Source organism: Mauremys mutica, chromosome 1 (assembly GCF_020497125.1).
Source record: "Mauremys mutica isolate MM-2020 ecotype Southern chromosome 1, ASM2049712v1, whole genome shotgun sequence".
Classification (NCBI taxonomy): domain Eukaryota; kingdom Metazoa; phylum Chordata; order Testudines; family Geoemydidae; genus Mauremys; species Mauremys mutica.
In genome coordinates, this window is record NC_059072.1 from 147,442,541 (window position 1) to 147,462,315 (window position 19,775).

Sequence of the window (19,775 nt, forward strand, 5' to 3'; positions counted from 1 at the left end):
GATTGCCCGCAGGCGCTTTCAAGGAGGGAGGGAGGGAGGTTGTGATTGACGGTTCAATGACGACACTTACCCAAAACCACCCTCGACACATTTCTCCCCCCAGCAGGCAAAAGACAAATCTGGCTTCAAGACTAAGCTTGATAAGCTTATGGAGGGGATGGTATAATGAGATTGGTCTTTGACTATTAGCAGTAAATATGTCCAATGGCTTGTGATGGGATGTTAGATGGGGTGGGATCTGAGTTACTACAGAGAATTCTTTCCTGGGTGTCTGGCTAGTGAGTCTTGTCCACATGCTCAGGGGTTTAGCTGATCACCATATTTGGGGCCAGGAAGGAATTTTCCTCCAGGGCAGATTGGCAGAGGCCCTGGGGTTTTTTCACCTTTTTTCACGGGTCACTTGCTGGAAGATTCTCTGCACCTTGAAGTCTTTAAACCATGATTTGAGGACTTCAGCGGCTCACAGATTTGATACAGGAGTGGGTGGGTGAGATTCTGTAGCATGCATTGTGCAGGAGGTCAGACCAGATGATCATAATGGTCCCTTCTGACCTTAAAGTCTGTGAATACATCACATAACTGGCTAACACAGAACAGGTGCCAATTCCCTCCTACTTGAATGGGCCATCCCCCATCAAGACCTTTGATTTGGGTGACTCACTGTCACAACACTACCATATGGGCATAATTTTCCATGTACTTACAGTACTCCTTAAATATGACTCGTACACACACCTCACAGTGATTAGGAGCATCAATAATTTACAATCTTTCAGTAGAGATCTCACTGCTATGCTTCCTGGATAAATACCATAAAAGCAGTGTATTAGGTGTGGCAAGTTTGTCAAGTCTGAGACAGGAGTCGCTTGTGAATAATAGTGACCCCTTTGCCAATTGGCACCAATGAGTTTTTGTCACACATGCACTGAGGTATACAGTCACACCGTGCTATAACAGAAAGGCAAGCACAAAAAACAGAGAGAGGAACAATAAGATACTAAAATGACAATGGTTGGAACTCTCCATTTCTCTCAGTCTTTGGATTGATGGGCACTAAGAGCTGTAGCTACAGTTGAGGAACCAGGTGATGGGACAGCTGGCTCAGCCCTCCATACTAGTAACTTTCTCACATACAGGGAGATGGGTCAAATTTGGAATTGATGTCATGACTCACTTCCCAGAGGGGATCAATCTGTCTAAGGCTATGTCTACACTTTGAACACTGGAAATATTCTTCTGACAACCTAACATTGTCTACAGTGGGGCTCAGGTCACATTAACTACTTCTCTCAGTGGAGAGGACTTTTCACATCCCTGAGAGATGTGGCTCTGCCAACACAGTTTTTCAACATAGACCAACTTTTAGATGGCTTATTGACCTGAAAGGCAATGGACTTCAGCCTTTTCCTTTACATTGATGGTGGATAAGTGCAACTTTCCTACATGCTGGACACATCATATGACAGATGTCAGGCCTTTCCTTTGCAAATTAGAGAAGTGGGGAAGACAGTGACCCTTACAGTCTAAGTGAGTAAAAAGTTATACAATTTATCTCCTCGAGTAGCTTTTGTTTTAATAGAGATTGACTTTGAAACTAAGCAAAATAAGTTCTATTTGAAAACATAAAATATTAAAATCTATACTGGGACAATATTCTCTTATATACTCTCTCACACACACATTCTCCCACCCCAACCATTGGAGTGAGGTTTTCTACCAGAACTCCTTACACTACAGGGGGTAAATGAAATCAAATTAACTTTTCAAGATTAGCCATCATTTCCTGTATGACTAACAAAACAAAAATCAAGACAACTATCAGTTTTCCAAAATAATTCAGATTATCACAGTGTCTCTTACTCTTTAACCAATAACTTCACCTATAATTTCATTTTCATTGGTACCAATAACATATTCAAAGATCAAATTCTTGTCATATATGTTAGTTTTCTTTTATCCCCATTGCCAACAACTGAAACTTGGCTCAAGTTGTGGTTTGTCCCCACATAGGTCCCAACCACTTCTGAGAGTTCTTATATCTCAGGATTCTGCCATGTGTGTTGGTGAAAAGGGTCTCCTATGTGGGAATGTTTGCCTCATGGAGAAAAATACCTCTCTTGTCACACTTTTTAATCTTTCAAAGTAGGAGAAGGTAGAGAAGTAATGTAAATGCATAAAACACAAGAGAAAACTAAGGTCTGGTCTACACTAAAGACATTTATCAATATAACTATATTGCTCAGGGGTGTGAAAATCCACACCACTGAGAAATGTAGTTACACAGCACTAAACCCCTGTGTAGATAGTGCTATGTCAGCAGGAGAGCTTCCCCTGCCAACACAGCCACCACCGCTTGCGGGGGCTGGAATAATGAAGTCTGACGGGAGAAATCTCTCCCATTGGCTTAGAGCATCTGTAATAGCAGTGCTACAGCAGCGCAACTACATTATGCAGCTGCGCCAACATCAGCTTTATTGTGTAACCATAGCGTCAGACACAAAACCATAGAATCAGGACTCAACCTGCGTGTATCCAGAAGTCTGAAATTGGAGCCTGACACATTTGTTGCCTCATTAGTTACCATCATTTCTACAGCCTGAAAGTCCTTGTTACCCAACCAGGCAGCCAGTTTGGGATCCACGGGGTAGGACTGACCTATGAAGCACTCTCTTAAATGGTGAAGGATGATTGTTTTCAATGTAACCTGGCATCCTTTGGAACTGTCATCAGTGACACTGAACTAGGAAATGGAGTTGTACAAACAATTTTCCTTGGGTCATTGGTCACCATAGTTTCCTTTACTGCGGTGGAAACTGGGTGTGGACTCTTTCAGGCCCAGTTCTTTCCAAATCTTTGACCTTGGTTAGGGTAAATTTACACTTCTCTGAAATAGAATTCTTTACAAAACCACTCAAATCTCAGCAGTGTTAGTGAGGAATGGCTTCCCAAAACATGCCCAGCTTTTCTTTAATTTGGTGGCACAGTTCCAGGCAAGAGACTGGATATAGGGCTGGATCACAATCTCCATTAGTTACCAGAGCTGAGTTTCTATTCAAAAATAGCTATTTTTCTGCAGCTATTAGATTTCCAAAACTGATTTGACAGACATTTTTAGCACCTACAGAGGATAAATTCAACAAAAACCCCACTTCTATTTCCTCAACATCTACTTCTCCCATACAATAGGATTAGTTAGGAGAGATCTTCTGTAGGGCCTGGGTTACAAAGGCTTTGGAACCAAATACATAAGCATTTTGCCTAGCTCAAAATCACTTACCATGGAATTCTCTCCCCAGATCATCTGAGACTATATTGACTTAAACAATTGAACTACACTGTGATCATTTGCATTTCCTACACTTAGTTGGGGTTCTGCTGTTGTTCACCATTTCTGAGTAGAGATTTTAAATCACTGCTGTTTCTTTGTTAGCCTGTCCAGTAAATTGGAGAGTTCTCTCCTGTTGACAGAACTGCACTTCAACTTTCTCCATGTCATCATGCAGGGATGGGGAAAAGCAAAGCTGAAGTGAGAAATGATGACTTTAGCAAATAGTCATTTGTCTTAAAGTCTCCAATAAATCTGAACTACATCCTATCAAACTGAACTAATATCCAATTGGGTGACCAAACAGCCTTCAGGAAAGATAGAAACCCACATCACAGAGAGATAGAATACATGACAATGAAAGTGTGAAGTGAAATTGCAGAGCAGGTTACATCTGATTATTCAGAATCAGGACAAGAGATTCTCCCATCACATTCCCCTCTGATCCATTCAAACATACTTCACTCAGCACTGTCTCAATACTCAGTTATGTTATTTACAACATGTTTAGTATCCTAGCATATCCATATTGGGGGACAAAACCAGTCACCTTGTCTGAAGTGGCTTTACCAATAGATGGAACCTGGGATTTAAACTCCAACTGATCACACTGTGTTTGGGATCTATTTGAATTCCCCTTCCAGGTCTTTGACACTTTCATCTCCAGTCATAGTGACTCAGGTATAAGATTAGAAAAGTAAAAGCATCATCTCCAAGCACAGACAACTGAGAACTCTTCCTCACATGACACTCTGAGAAGTGGAGGGATAGAATGTGATGAAGATAACCTCTGCATGGCTCAGACAAAAGGTAACAGTTCTGCAGTGATGGGGAAGGAGGGAATCTCTGAGTCTCCTCATCTCCTTCCAGTATCACAGAGGCTGAAATTACACTTTTTTTTCCTGCCCCTCTTCATTTAAATATAATTTAAAAAATTCCCAATATATCTGCTCTTCAGCACAACCCAGAGCAACGTGAGAACAACTGGCAATGATACAATCTGAATAATTGGTGACTAACAACAAATTTGCAATAGGAGGAATAGTATAAATGTGATGCTCCCTGGTTCCAGATAGGAAGGGCACACTTGAATTACTGGAGTTGATAGAAAGGACAAATGGGTCCAAAACAGGGCAAACTGCAAAAGGCAAAAATGGGCCACTCATCTGGACAAGCTGAGGGATAAACAGTGCAGCAAACAGTTAAAAAAAGCTTTAAAAGTTACTATGTGGGAATCAGGAAAATTATTAAAGAAAAAAAAGTATGGATAGCTCTAGAGGTTTTTATGGTGTTCATCTCCCTTGCGGATTCTCTGATGTCTAACATGGGCTAAGTGTCAAGAGAAGGTTTTCCCACACTGCATTCATACGGCCTCTCCCGTGTGGATTCTCTGATGTTTAGAAAGTCCTGAGCTGCTAGTGAAGCTTTTCTCACACTCACTGCATTTATAGGGCCTCTCCCCTGTGTGGATTCTCTCATGCCTAATAAGGTGCGAACTGCGATTGAAGGTTTTCCCACACTCACTGCATTCATAGGGCCTCTCTCCTGTGTGGATTCTCTGATGGAGAAAAAGGCCTGATCTGTAAGTGAAAATTTTCCTACACTCACTGCATTCATAGGGCCTCTTCCCTGTGTGGATTCTCTGATGTTTAGAAAGGCCTGAGCTGCTACTGAAGCTTTTCCCACACTCACTGCATTCATAGGGCCTCTCCCCTGTGTGGATTCCCTGATGCCTAATAAGGTGCGAACTGCGACTGAAGGTGTTCCCACACTCACTGCATTCATAGGGCCTCTCCCCTGTGTGGATTCTCTGATGCCTAATAAGGTGCGAACTGCGATTGAAGGTGTTCCCACACTCACTGCATTCATAGGGCCTCTCCCCTGTGTGGATTCTCTGATGTTCAGAAAGGCCTGAGCTGCTAGTGAAGCTTTTCCCACACTCACTGCATTCATAGGGCCTCTCCCCCGTGTGGATTCTCTGATGTTTGGAAAGGTCTGAGATGTTAGTGGCGCATTTTCCACACTCACTGCATTCATAGGGCCTCTCCCCTGTGTGGATTCTCTCATGCCTAATAAGGTGCGAACTGCAACTGAAGGTTTTCCCACACTCACTGCATTCGTACGGCCTCTCTCCTGTGTGGATTCTCTGATGTTTAGAAAGGCCTGAGCTGGTAGTGAAGCTTTTCCCACACTCACTGCATTCATAGGGCCTCTCCCCAGCGTGGATTCTCTGATGTTCAGAAAGGGCTGAGTTGCGTTTGAAGGTTTTCCCACATTCACAGCATTCATAGGGCCTCTCCTCTGTGTGGATTCTCTGATGCTTTATAAGGCTGGAGTAATCACATAAGTTTTTTCCACACTCAGTGCATGTATTTTTTCTCTTTCCCATGAGGATTTCCTGCTGTGTTGTGGTTTCCTTGAGGTGCTTCTGAGTTTCCTGACAGGAAATACATTTACCCACTTTCTCCCCTGGCTGCTTTCCCTGTTCTCTTTCTGGTCTTCCCGGAATCTCACAGGATTTTCTCTGCTCATGACTCCTGGACACATTCCTTTCCAATCTTTGCAATAATGCTCTGTGTTTATCCACTTGCTCAACATTTTCCTGCTGAGAATTCTGCTCCTCTTTCTCACATACCATTGCATCACCTGCTGTGATAGAGACAGAAACCTCAAACAGGGATGGAAAGGGGAAGACCAAGTTCTGGATAGAGGTCAAATAAAAATCAGAAACTGAACATCCCCAAACTGTTCCCCCAAATAGGAGAGGAGGGGATCAATTCGGCATTCACATACCATCCAAATTCACATGGGAAAGGGAGGAAGCTACTGCCTGGTGTCTGCTAGGGTCTACAGGAAGCCATGAGCTATATTTACCCGGAGGATCCAACCTCTGCTAGGGACAATAATGAACTGAGAGACCTTCCAAGGGCTTTGTAGGGTGTCCCAAATGTTTCCTTCAGGCACTTACAGATTCTGAGTTGGTTTAATGTTTCCTCACCTGTGCAGATAATTCTCAGGATCTCTCTTTCCTCTGAATGCTGGAGGTCTGGGACCAATGGCTCTTCCCATTGTTCCAGCTGGGAGATCACATCAGGTATGGAAACTGGAAATGCTGCTCAGATGAAAGAAAACAAAGGAGTTCAGTTGATTTCATAAGACTGTCATAAAAAACATTCTATTAATTTAGCTTCAGTGCTTAGTGTGACCTGGTATGCCTGGGGCAGTCTCAAAACTGGTGGTTAACACTGAAGTTAAACTCACTGACCAGTCACAAACTGTGCTTCTGATCCCCCACACTGATTATCGAGAAGCTGAAAAAAGAAATCACAGAGCCCCCTTTATTGCATGCCAGTTCTCTGACTCCCAATCAGCACCTAAGTCCAGTACAGTGAGAGGTTATTTAAAAACTCTGCTCGCATACAAAATGTTTTTCTAACCCCAAAGGGTCAGCCACATTACAAGATCACTATAGGTTTGGATCTTACCCAAAATACCACACTGCCAGACAATCCTTTAGCATGGAAAGACAAGACACGACACGAAAAAAGTTGTTAAATGGGAAAGCATGAGATGCATTCAGAAATCTATACATCAGGTTCTTAGCAGTATTGGTGAGTTGCTGGCTTGAAAGTCCATCTGGAACACATTCACAGCTTGAATGGGTCATTCAGTCCTTTGTTCAAGGTTTCAGTTTGTAGAGAAGTTGCTCCAGAGGTAGGAGGAGGGATTGAAGACAAAATGGAGATGATGCAGCTGCCCTTTATATTCCTTTTGCCATGTGGCTTGTACTTCCTGTGTCCCAAACAGAAGCTTCACAGCACATGGCATGGAAAAGCCTCAGAGTTCTCAGTACACAGACACACACCTGCATGTCTTGCTGACTCAATAGCTTTATCCCCTTGATCGGGATGGGCAAACTACGGCCCACAGGCCACATCCAGCCTGCAGGATCGTCCTGTCTGGTCCCTGAGCTCCCAGCTGGGGAGGCTAGCCCCTACCCCTCAGCCACGCCACCGCGTGGGCAGTGCTCTGGGGGGCGGGGCTGTGCACTCCTGCGGGGCAGTGTGTCTGGTTCCGTGTGGTCTACCTGGCTGCCAGACACGCTGCTCTGAGCGGCATAGTAAGGGGGTAGGGGGGTTGGATAAGGGGCAGGGAGTCCCAGGGGGGGCAGTCAGGGGACAGTTGGATGGGGTGGAGGTTCTGGGGGGACGGGAGGTTGGATAGTTGTGGGAGTCCTGGGGGTCTGTCAGTGGGCAGGGGGGTGGATAGAGGTCAGGGCAGTCAGGGGACAGGGAGTAGGGGGGTTGGGTAGAGGGTGGGGTCCTGAGAGGGCAGTTGGGGGGGTCTCTGGAGGGGGCGGTCAGGGGACAAGGAGCAGGGGGGTTGGATTGCTCGGGGATTCTAGGGGGGCAGTCAGGGGGCAGTAATTGGGAGGGGGCAGGGCAATTGGGAGGGGGTAGGGCCAGGCTGTCTGGGGACCCCAGTGTGGCCCTCGGGCTAAAAAGTTTGCCCACTCCTGCCCTTGATCCTTTCCATGGTCTCTTTGTACAGCTGATGGGCCATCAAACAGCCTAGGCAGTGCTGACGCTAATATGTCTCACCCAGAAACGTTGCACAAGTCTGGAAATACAGATATACTCTACACATTTATAAGTCACAATACAAAGGTGATACAAACATAGAAACAGAATTATCATACTTGGAAAAGCATAACATTTTCATTGGCACCTTACATGGCATATATAGCACGAGTTATTTCAATGTTATCTGGTATTAATAATAAAAAAATATAAAATGTCTCAGAATTTCATACAGGGTCACACTTGGTAAAGCCCCGCCCCCTATCCGACACCCCCCCATTTTCCACCCCCTGACTGCCCCCCTCAGAACCACCGACCCATCCAACCCTTGTCCCCTAACTGCGCCCTCCAGAGACCCCCCCCGCCCCTAACCACCCTCCCAAGATCCCCTGGGACCCCACCCCCTATCTAAGCTCCCCTGCTCCTTGTCCCCTGACCGCCCCCTCCCAAGACCCCCCACCCTAACTTCCCCCCCTCCAGGACCCTATCCAACCCCTCCTGCTCTCTGTGCCCTGACTGCCCCGACCCATATCCCCATCCCCTGACAGAATCTGGGACTCCCACGCCTATCCAACCCCCCTCATTCCCCATCCCCGATCACCCCCACAACCACCTCCTGCTCCCTGTCCCCTGACTGCCCCCTGGGACTCCCTGCCCCTTATCCAACCCCCTGGCCCTAGCCCCCTTCCCACAGCTGCGCGGCTCACCGGAGCTAGACACGAGGTCCCTCAGGAGCGCGCAGACCGGCCCCCTTACCATGCCGCTCACAATGGTAGGAGCTTGCAGCCCCCTGCTGCAGCGCTGCCCAGGAGCAGCGGGCCAGAGCGTTGGCGGCACGGCGTGATGAGGCTGCAAGGGGACAGTGGGGGCAGGGAGGGGGAGCCTCCCTGGTTGGGAGCTCAGGGTCCGGGCAGGATGGGCCGGATATGGCCTGCAGACCGTAGTTTGCCCATCCCTGACTTACACGTTCGTTCGTGTTTTTTCTTGCATTTCTTTTGTAAACAATTCTGACTTTTATGCCTCATTACCTGTAGTCACTTAACATCTTTTTTTTGGTAGTTAACAATCTTGTTTTATCCAAGTAGTGTGTTTGGATTAAGTGTGTTGGAAACTCCATTTGGGATGTAGCGTGGTGAAACCCCGCTCCTGCCCTGAAGAGTTAAAAACAGCCCTGGGAGGGGGCTGTGGCTGGAGAAAGCAGCTTTTAGGCTGGGCTGATTGGGGGAAGTGGCTGTAGCTGGGGCTATGCCCCAAACAGACTCAGCTGGCCCTATAATGGCAGAGAAGCCAGGGGCAGATAGAGTCTCTCTCTCTTTGTAGAGGGAGATGGGCCTGGCTGCAGGGAGCTAGAGACGGTACCTGAGTGAAGCAGGGCTGCGGAAAGGCAAAGGAGCTGGGGAGCTCCAGCCTGGAAAGCCCCAGGCTGCGGCCTAGCAGAAGGCAATAGGTACTGGGGGGTTGCAGAGGGCATCCCAGGGTTAGGCAAAGGCAGCAGGTCCAAACCCTCCTTGCCAGTGATGAGTAGGCTGATAGTGCAGTCTGCCCCAGGGTGTGGGGCTAGATGATGACTGGCAGTGGCCATATGCTGAGGCGAGGTAGGAATAATGGGTCGGGGTTCCCCAGGGAGGGGAGACTCTAAGACTGAGGGGTTACTGCCAGGGGGCAGCAGGTCCAGGGAGGGACACAGGGGCCAGAGGACAGGCAGATCACCGGCCTGCAGAGGGCGCTCCGGAGCTGGAATGAGCTAATTCCCAGAAGTCACCAGCAAGAGGCACCACGGGGGTGAGTCCACTCATCTACATGAGATAACAAGGCTGGTGTATGTCATTTTCCACTGATGAAATGACAGACTTCATATGAGCTTGCAGTGTTCAGTAGTGTGCTGGACAGGGAAAGATGCACATTTCTGGGGGAAAGTCTGGGACCAGAGAATTTTCTGGGGTTTTCCTGTGCTGCACTGTAACTTGTGAGTCATTGACTAGCAGCACTCAATACTGTGTAGCTGGGAACGAGTTACATGCTGAAGACTGTGTGTTAACAGCCCAGGAGTGGCTGTTCTCACAGTAAAATAGTGTAAAAGTCACCCCAGCTTGGGAAACTGAGTGGACACAGCTGTTCAACAGTCCAGATTGCACTGTGGTTAATGTCACAGACACTCAATTTCAAAGAGGCTCCTAAAACAGAGAAAGTAAATCCATGTCGCAGAAATCCAGACAGAGGGCAAGTCTCCCTGGCACTGGTTCTTGCTGACAGAGAGGTCCAGAGACAAAGAGAGAGTCCTGGGGAAGCTGGGAACAGTAACCATGGGCTGGTGGGATTCAGTGGAGAAAGGAAACAGAAAGGGCAGGGATATTACTAAATTCAGGATCTCAGCAGTACTAGATATCAGGATAACACATTGCTGCCCATTGGAAAACATAATCCCAACTATACATATAAAATGATGAGGTCTAAGTTAACTGTTTCCACTCAAGAGAGATCTTGGAGTCGTTGTGGATAGTTCTCTGAAAACATCCACTCAATGTGCAGCGTCAATGGAAAAAAGCAAACAGAATGCTGGGAATCATTAAGACAGGGATAGATAATAAGACAGAAAATATCATATCGCCTGTATATAAATCCATGGTACACCTACATCTCGAATACGGCTGTAGGAACTGGATTTTATAATGTACTGTGAGAATTAATGTATGATTTGATTTCATCCTGTCAGCCAGCCTTTTTGAATAGCAGAAAAGAATGACAGACCAGAACAATCCTTCTGACTGATTATGGTCACCTTTTGTTTTAGGATAAGTTATAATGTCTACTATGGTTTCCTATATGTATTACAAATTAGGCACTCTAGTTATATATACATTTCTTTGTTTTAAGGTTTAGTAAGTAAGAGACAGGATTCTCTATTGTGTCTGTTAAGTAGATTAGAGAAAGATTGAAGGCAAGGTTTAATTTGCAATGCCTTTTTGCTCAATATAAAATACTACTGTTTGTATTCTCAATCTGTTTATGTGAATGAGGATGTATGCATCAGGAAAAGATAAGGTGTAAAGGCCATTGTTAGAGCCAGAGTCAAGGAAGAAGAAGTAAAGAGACTTAAAGGACATCAAAGAATCATCAATGTGCATCCATAATGAAGGGCAGATTGATGACCCTGAGGTAAAGGCTGGCACCCCTGAGGACAATTGATTAAATCAGAACAAAGGACAGGATGACCCTCTTGAAGGTGTACTGGAATGTTTACACCAATTAAGAAATAACCGATCACAAACTGACAGCAAAATCCATGGACTTCAACAAAGGGAAAAAACCTGTAAGAACCAGGCTGTTTGGCCAGGGAACTTTGGGTTCATCTTGCCACGCTCCAGGAGCATTGGATCGTGACCGACAAGAGCCAAGCTCCACACTTGTGCTTAATCTAACTGGCCATTAGATTGACTCAAGCTACAACAGACTGGTAACTATGAACATCACTGGCAGGAGAGAGAGAGAGAGAGTGTGTGAGACTAAAAATCATATGCTAACTGTTTTATTCTCAATAAATGCTGTGTATTTACCTTCCGCTATAAAGATTCCGTGTGCTTTGTAGGGGCATAACACTGTGTGCAGATGTAGTCGCCCCATCTCAAAGAAGTTTACTTGAACAAACAGGTGATTTGACACTGTGCGATACTGCTCCTGTGCTCTGTTCCCAAAGTGTTCTGCAGCAGGGGAGGGTCTGTGGCAGTGAGTGTGTCACTGGCATATTGGGGTGATGCAGAAACAGGACTGAGCAGAGATGGCATTGTGGAGCTGGCGTGAACCCATTTCCCCTTCCAAGAACCGAGGGGACAGGAACCCTTACCCAGCGAGGTCACATTCTCATAGTTCTCCTGCATGACGTCTCTGTAGAGGGTTCTCTGAGCAGAGTCCAGCAGAGCCCACTCTGCCCTGGTGAAATACAAAGCCACCTCCTCGAAGGTCACCAGCCCCTGAAAGAGAGTCCTACACTCAGTAGCTGATGCCCCACTCACACTCCCACTATTTGTGGGGGAGAGGAGCCAATCAAATGGAAGCTCTGCGTGGATCACAGTCAGAGTCCCACCTCCACCCCACTCAGAGCATCCTGGAAACACCAGGTTAAGGGGACGAAGAGAGAGCCCCTTATCTCTCTCAGCAGATCCATCACATGCCAATTAGCCACAGACTGATACAGGAGATGGAGCCTCTAGCAGGGACCAGGGAGAGCTCCCTGGTAGGAAGCCCAACACCCTCCTCATTGTGAGGAGCTGGATATGAAGGGAGGGGAATCTACCTTAAACCTCACTGGTGGGTGCCCCCTTCATATCTCACAGCAGTCGCTGGGTAATCAGGTCAGGCTCCAGCACTGGGAGTCTGGTCAGTTTTCCTAGCCCCATGTAGGTGGGTTATTTTCTGTTGCACAAATTAGGGTATTTCCACCTCCTAATCTCATGGGTCTGTTCCTGGAATCTGGGCCACTTATTAAACAACTCCCAGCAGGTTTGTCACAAGCTATCCTCCTCCTTTCCCCACCCTGTGCATTTTCTGCCCCGCTCCAACCTCCAAACCAGACTGCACAAACCTTCCCATCTCCAGTGTATTTGCTGTCCCTCTCCCTCCTGCAGGAACCCACCAGCAACCCCCAATAATCCCTACCTGAACAGGCTCCTCTGCCGCCATTTCTCTTACCTCTCCCATGGGAGGATGGGATGATCTGGAGCGAAACATGGATGTCATTCTGCAGCCTGTTTAGGTGAGAAGGGCAGTTGTGGGGGTTTCACATCATGACAGACATCCTAGATTCTGCCATCCTGGGAAAATGCTTGATCTCTAAGCCCACAGAGAGATTTTTAAACTCCCTTCTCCCTCCCCTCACCCCATAACAAAGTCTCTGAACACAAGACTTGAAAAGAGCAGAATCAAAGGAGTCACTGTGGAGGATTCCCTCGGACACTGACTCCACAGTAGCCACACCCCAGCAGGGGGAATATGGAGTCAGGAACTGGCTTTTCTTCTGTCTGATTCTTTTTTGTTCACTGGAAAGTGATTCTGCCCAGGGATGCTGCAATACACGTGTCTGGGTGGATTAGAGAGCTGGAAATCTCTCCCCTCACTCATTTCTCCCACTGCGCCTTTCAGTCTCTCCTTCCCTGTCCCCTCTCCCTGCCCCTCTGGCTGGGAAAGTCCCATTCCTGGATGCTTTGCTCTCCCATGGCTGGATTTTCTCCTGGCAATTGCTAATGGGAGGAGAAATGAGGAGGGGCTGTTTGTGCAGAGTCACTTTCATGCCAGTCCCCAGGACTTTCCCTGAGGTCTTTCAGTTACCTGGAGTCTCTGGCTCAGAATTTAGTATTAACAGGGCCCAGGGGTGCCCTAGGGGGCTAGGACCAGCTGGAGAAAGTCATCCCCTGGGCCAGGCAGAGAAGCAGCTTTAATTAAGGTCACACCCCAGCACACAGCCCTTGCTGAGGAAGCAGCAGCAGTTAAGCCTGATCTCCCAGATTACAATGCAGGCTGTAGAGTCTGACCCAGGAAGCTGAACCCCAATATCCTGAGCAGAGAGGGACAGAGCATTTGAGCAGCTTCCCTCCTTTAGCTCTCTGGGGAGAGCAGCTAATGAGAGCCCCTCGTCACAGGGAGAATTGCTGATCTCATTTGCCCCACTGTCCATCTGGAGTCACTCCTTATCTCTCTATGCAATGACTCTAGATTAACAATGGTCTCAATGAAACCAGATTTCAGAAAGAATGAGTCCAGAATGCTGTGGAAGAAACCATTGTGTGGCAGTGCTGACCCACCTCCCTCACCCCCCAGATCTAGGACAAAGACTGGGGGACATGAATATTCCCAATGGAACCGGAAGTTCCTGCAGTTTTCAAGAGGGAAGAAAAGAAAAATTTGTGATTTCACCTCAGTGTTTGATAAATGGATAGAAAGTTATCATGGTGACTGGGCATATGGCTTGGAACTGCCTGGCACTGCTTGGAGCCAGGATGCTGGCACAAACCGATCAGGGAGCAGTATCATGGTTAGTAGCGGCCCCCGGACACCCCCAGTACCCAGACCCCACAGCCAGGGTTCCGGCAACTATTCCCTGGCACCCAGTCCCCAGAGTCCCTGGCCAGGGACCCCAGATACCCCTCAGAGCCCCCACCAGCCACAATGAGAGCTGGACACTGGTGAAATGGAGAGAAAATGGGGCACAATCGGGGGAGGGGAACAGGGAACTTCGCAGGGATTTGAGGGAAGGGGGGGGTCGCCCTGGATGTTGCTCGTTGCTCTCTAGAGAGAAAGGGGGCAGGACGGGGGGTCCCCACGGGAGGGGGCAGCGGTAAATCCGAGGGGATCTCAGCCCCCCCTTTCTCTCCCCGCTCCTCGTGGGTCACCGGCTCTTCTGGTCCGCCAGCCATGTCCCGGCCCCACAGACATTTTCCACCCGCCCCTTTCCCAGGTCTCTCTCCCCCCCCCTCCGGCCCCACGCAGGGACCCCCATGGGGCCAGTCCCCTCCCCCCAGGACCCCCTCGTGGGGCCCCAGGGCAGAGCCTGGCCGGGCCCGGGGGCGTTGGGCTCCTGCGGGGGCAGCAGCTCCGAGCCCCCCGCGGGCGCTACCCCCCAGGGAGCAGATCCCGGCGCTGCGAGATGCCGGGTCCCCCCCACGGACACTGAGGCAGAGTCACCGCCCGGCCCCGGCCCCGCCCCCGAGGGGCCGGTACCTGGAGGCTGCAGCTCCGCAGCGGGGCGGGCAGAGCCCGGGGCGGCTCCAGCGGGAGCAGGGCCCGGGCCGGGCACGTTAATGAAGGGCTCTCACCTGCCGCGATCTGCGCATGCCCAGAGCTCCAACAGCACAAACGCTTCTCCGGCCCCGGGAGAGGCGCCAACGGCCCCGCACGAGCCAGGCAGACCCGCAGAGCCCCGCGCGCGTTCGCAGCCCGGCCCCGGTTCCGGCTCCGCCTCCCCCGCCGACGTCACTTCCGCTCCAGAGAGAGTCAGGAACTACATCTCCCAGCCTGCTCCGGGAACGCTTTCACGCTCTCTGTCCCAGGCAAGGGAGCTGTAAGTGCGCATGCTCCGTACAAGCCCCAGCCGGTGGGTGGGAGAGCGAAGCTGCAGCAGTCGTCTGCGGGTCACCTGGTGAGTGAGAGACCCCGGTGGGGCGCTGAGGCCGGGCGGGAAAGTGACTCTCTGCCCCGGGGACCTGGGAGAAGCCTCGGAGCTGCCTCGGCCCCAGTGGAGCTGCAGTAGAGGCGGGGGCCCGGCGGGGGGTCCCCGTGGGGTGTTGGGCGGGGAGGGGAGAAGTTGCGGGGGGGAGGTCGATGGGGGGGGGTTGAACTGTCTCTGAGGAGCCAGGAAATTCCCGGGGTGGGGGGAAGGGGGGAGGGGAGTTAATTGGATCCTGTCCCTGTTTGTGCCACTTGCCTCTCACCCCACCCCCATACAAATCCTCTCTAGTTCTGCCCCTTTTCTCGCTCAGTGTCTCACACGGGTCTATAAAATCCGGGGAGATTCCCACCCCCACCCCCAATGATCCTCTCTCTCGTCTCTCCTGATTTCCCCCGGTCTCTCCATAATTCTCAAATGTCAATTTAAAATCTTCTCTGAGGGGCATTTTCCTACCCATTTTATCTGCAGTGATTTGTCCTTGTCTCACCAGTTTCCAGTCACCTGCCCATCCCCCACTACTGTCTCCTCCCTCATCCAGGGACCTTGCTGCCCCGTAATTACCAACACACTTGCCTCCAGCCACGTTCTCTGCCAGCGTGGGGAAGGGAGGAGCCCATGTTCCCTATGGGGACTTCCCAGACCCCGGCTTCCTAATCCTACTTGCTGCCCCGTAATTACCAACACACTTGCCTCCAGCCACCAGTTTCCAGTCACCTGCCCATCCCCCACTACTGTCCCCTCCCTTGCCCTCTTAAAGCAGCTCTTCAAAAGGCTCCCTGCTACCCATGTGCATGGTGGTGGGGGGAGGGGGGAACTATCACTTTCTGTTTATGTATTGGACAGTGGTATAAAATCCAGTCAAACAGTCCCCCTTTTCTAACTAGCAATATAAAATTCTCTGTTATCAGGGAAAGTGCTAGGGACTGGCATGAAAGTGACTCTGCACAAACAGCCCCCCCTCGTTTCTCCTTTCATTAGCAATTGCTAGGAGAAAATTCAGCCATGGGAGACAAAGCTCCCAGGAATGGGACTTTCCCAGCCAGAGGGGCAAGGAAAGAGGACAGAGGAAGGAGAGACTGAAAGGGGCAGTGATGGAAATGAGTGGAGGGAGAGATTTCCAGCTCTCTAATCCACCCAGATGCAGGTATTGCAGGATGGGGGGAGAGATAGCTTAGAGGTTTGAGCATTGGCTTCCTAAACCCAGGGTTGTGGGTTCAATCCTTGAGGGGGCCATTTAGGGAACCTGGGCCAAAAAATTGGGAATTGGCCCTGTTTTGAGCAGGAGGTTGGACTAAGTGACCTCCTGAGGTCCCTTCCAGCCCTGGTAGTCTATGGGTTTATGATCCCTGGGCAGAATCACATTCCAGTGAACAAGAAAAGGATCAGACAGAGGAAAAAGCCAGTTCCTGACTGCATATTCCTGCTGCTGTGGGGTCAGTGTCCAAGAGAATCCCACACAGTGACTCCTTTGGTTCTGCTCTTTTTCTAGCATTGTGTTCAGTCTTTGTTTTGGGATTGGGGGAGGGAGAAGGGAGGCTAAAAATCTCTGTGTTGGCTTAGCCTGGAAGTAGGGGGCAGGTCTACACTCTAATAAAGAGATTAAGCATTTTCCCAGCATGGCAGACTCTAGGATGTCTGTCCGCAAGGAAAGGGCCTGGGAGGATCATGATGTAAAATGAACTAAAGCCTATTCTGAAACCCTCACAATTACCCTTCTCACCCTCCCAGGCTGCAGAGTGACATCCCTGTTTCACTCCAGCACATCCCATCCTCCTGTGGGACAGGGGAGAAAAATGGCTGCAGTGGAGCAAGTTCAGGTAGGGATTATTGGGGGGGTTGCTGGTGGGTTTCTGCAGGAGGGAGAGGGACAGCAAATACACTAGAGATGGAAAGATTTGCACAGTCTGGTTTGGAGGTTGAAGCGGGGCAGGAAATTCACAGGGTGGGAAAGGGAGGAGGACAGGGTGTGGCAAACCTGCTGGGAGTTGTTTAATAAGTGGCCTAGATTCTAGGAACAGACCCATGAGGTTAGCAGGTGGAAATGCTCTAGTTTGTTCAACAGAAAATAACCCACCTTCATGGGGCTGAAAAAATGCAGCTTCTCACAATGAGGAGGTGTTGGGCTTCCATCCATGGAACTCTCCCTGGACTCTGCTAGGGGCTCCATCTCCTGTATCAGTCTGTGGCTAGTAGGTGTGTGATGGATCTGCTGGGAGAGACGAGGGGCTCTCTCTTCATCCCCTTAACCTGATATTTCCAGGATGCTCTGAGCGGGCTGGGGTGGGACTCTGTTGACTGTGATCTACCAGAGCTCCCATTTGATTTGGAGTGTGAGTGGGATAGCAGGTACTGAGTGTTGGACTCGTGCTATTTCAGGGGCCAGTGACCTTTGAGGAGGTGGCTGTGTATTTCACCAGGGAAGAGTGGGCTCTGCTGGGCCCCATTCAGAGAGCCCTCTACAGAGCCGTCATGCAGGAGAACTATGAGAATGTGACCTCGCTGGGTAACGATTCCTGTACTCTCTGTTCTTGGAAGTGGAAATGAAGAGTTAAGGTTCATGCCACCTTCACAATACCACCTCTACTCTGTCCTCTTTCAGCATCAACCCAATATACCAGTGACACACACACTGCCAGAGACTCTCCCCTGCTGCAGAAAACTTTGGGATCAGAGCACAGGAGCAGTATCACACTGTCAAATATCTCCTCTTTGCTCAAGTAAAATGGGGGATTAGGTCTAGCGTAATGAACAGAAGCTTCCTACCCCTGACCTTCACTCAAACCCTGAGCCTACTCCACCCGGACTAGAATGGGCTTGGGGTGTAGCAAACAGGTTGCTGGAGTCAGAGCTGCTGGTCCAGGGTTACTTATCACACAGACACTCAGTGCATCCTTGAATGCTGGCTGGGGGTATCCAGACAGAGGAGCTCCAGCAGCAGAACACTGAATCTCACTCAGGATTACAGACAACACAACTCCTCACTGATCTGGATTTCACACCAGATGCGTGAAAATGGCTTAGGTTGGTAACAAAACTTCTTGAGACATGGAAAGTCTTGCTCCCGCATCACCAGGTGAAATAGCCACAATCTCTCTTCTCTGCAGGCTCCTTGGATTTTTGAGTCCCTCATTCCCAAAGTCACAAGACCCTGATTCTTATTTTTCACATTCTGGGGTACGTCTAGACTACCCGCCGTATCGGTGGGTAGCGATCGATTTCTCGGGGATCGATATATCGCGTCTCATCTAGACGCGATATATCGATCCCCGAACACGCTCCCGTCGACTCCAGAACTCCACCAGCGCGAACGGCAGTAGTGGAGTCGACAGGGGGAGCCACGGATGTCGATCCCGCGCCGTGAGGATGAGAGGTAAATCTGTCTAAGATACTTCGACTTCAGCTACGCTATTCACGTAGCTGAAGTTGCATATCTTAGATCGATTTTCCCCTCCCCCCCAGTGTAGACCAGCCCTGCTTTCCAAGACTAATTAGAGTCTGTTGCTCCTGAATTATAGCTTCTAATTTCTCAGTGTTCTCCACACCCAGGGATTTTCCTGCTCCCTCCCATTACACTGGACTCAATCAGTTCCCTAGTACATAAAAAACAGCCATACTGGGTCTGTCCAGAGGTCCACCCAGCCAATGCCAGGTGCTCCAGAGGGAATGAACACAACAGGTAATCATCAAATGCTCCATCACCTGTCATGCTTTGCCAGCTTCTAGCAAGCAGAGGCTACAGACATCTTCCCTGCCCACCCTGGCTAATGGCCATTGATGAACCTATCCTCCATGAATTTATCATGTTCTTTTTTTGTACCCTGTTATAGTCTTGGCCTTCACAACCTTCTCTGGCAAAGAGTTCCACAGGTTGACAGTGCATTGTGTGAAGAAATACTTCCTTTTGTTTGTTTTATACCTGTTGCCTATACATTTTTTGGTGATTCCTAGTCCTTGTGTTATGAGAAGTAAATAACACTTCCTTATTTACTTTCTCCATGCCAGTCATGATTTTATAGCCCTCTCTCCTCTCCCCCCTTCGTCTCTTTTCCTAGCTGAAAAGTCTTAGGCTTTGACTACACTTGCAAATTTGCAGCGCTGCAGCAGGGTGTGAAAAAACACCCTCTCCAGCGCTGCAAATTGCGGCGCTGCAAAGCGCCAGTGTGGTCAAAGCCCCAGCGCTGGGAGCACGGCTCCCAGTGCTGTACGTTAATCCCCACAGGGAGGTGGAGCGCTTTGAAGCGCTAAGTGTAGCCAAAGCCCCAGTCTTTTTAATCTCTCCTCATACAGAAGTTCTTCCATATCACTTCTCATTTTTTTTGCCCTTTTCTAAACCTTTTTCAATTCCATTATATCTTCTTTGAGATGGGGCGACCACATCTGCATGCAGTATTTGAGATATGGGCATACCATGGATTTATATAGAGGCAATTTGATGTTTTCTGTCTTATTATCTATCCCTTTCTTAATGATACCCAACATTCTGTTCGCTTTTTGACTGCCTCTGCACATTGAGTGACTGTTTTCAGAGAACTATCCACAGTGAGTCTAAGATCTCTCTCTTGAGTGGGACCAGTTAATTTAGACCCCATCATTTTATATGTATAGTTGGGATTATGTTTTCCAATGGGCTGCAATATGTGCTATCCTGACATCTAGTACTGCTGAGATCCTGCATTCAGTAATATCCCTACCTTTCCTGTTCCCTTTCTCC

The 19,775-nt window shown here is 49.1% G+C and overlaps 1 protein-coding gene and 1 long non-coding RNA gene across 2 annotated transcripts; one reads left to right on the forward strand and one right to left on the reverse strand.

Annotated features, from left to right (window-relative positions):
- Window positions 1-4,787: 4,787 nt before the first annotated feature.
- Window positions 4,788-5,513, reverse strand: LOC123356345 (zinc finger protein 154-like; the record flags this gene model as incomplete). The annotated part of the gene is made up of 2 exons (XM_044999541.1): window positions 4,788-4,984; window positions 5,075-5,513. Coding segments are annotated over 2 exons (636 nt in total), but the record flags the coding sequence as incomplete, so codon positions are not given.
- A 9,409-nt stretch (window positions 5,514-14,922) lies between these two features.
- Window positions 14,923-17,636, forward strand: LOC123356382. Its single transcript, XR_006575347.1, has 3 exons — window positions 14,923-15,034; window positions 16,793-16,881; window positions 17,441-17,636. It is a non-coding gene; the product is annotated as an uncharacterized LOC123356382 (long non-coding RNA).
- The last annotated feature ends 2,139 nt before the right edge of the window (window positions 17,637-19,775 follow it).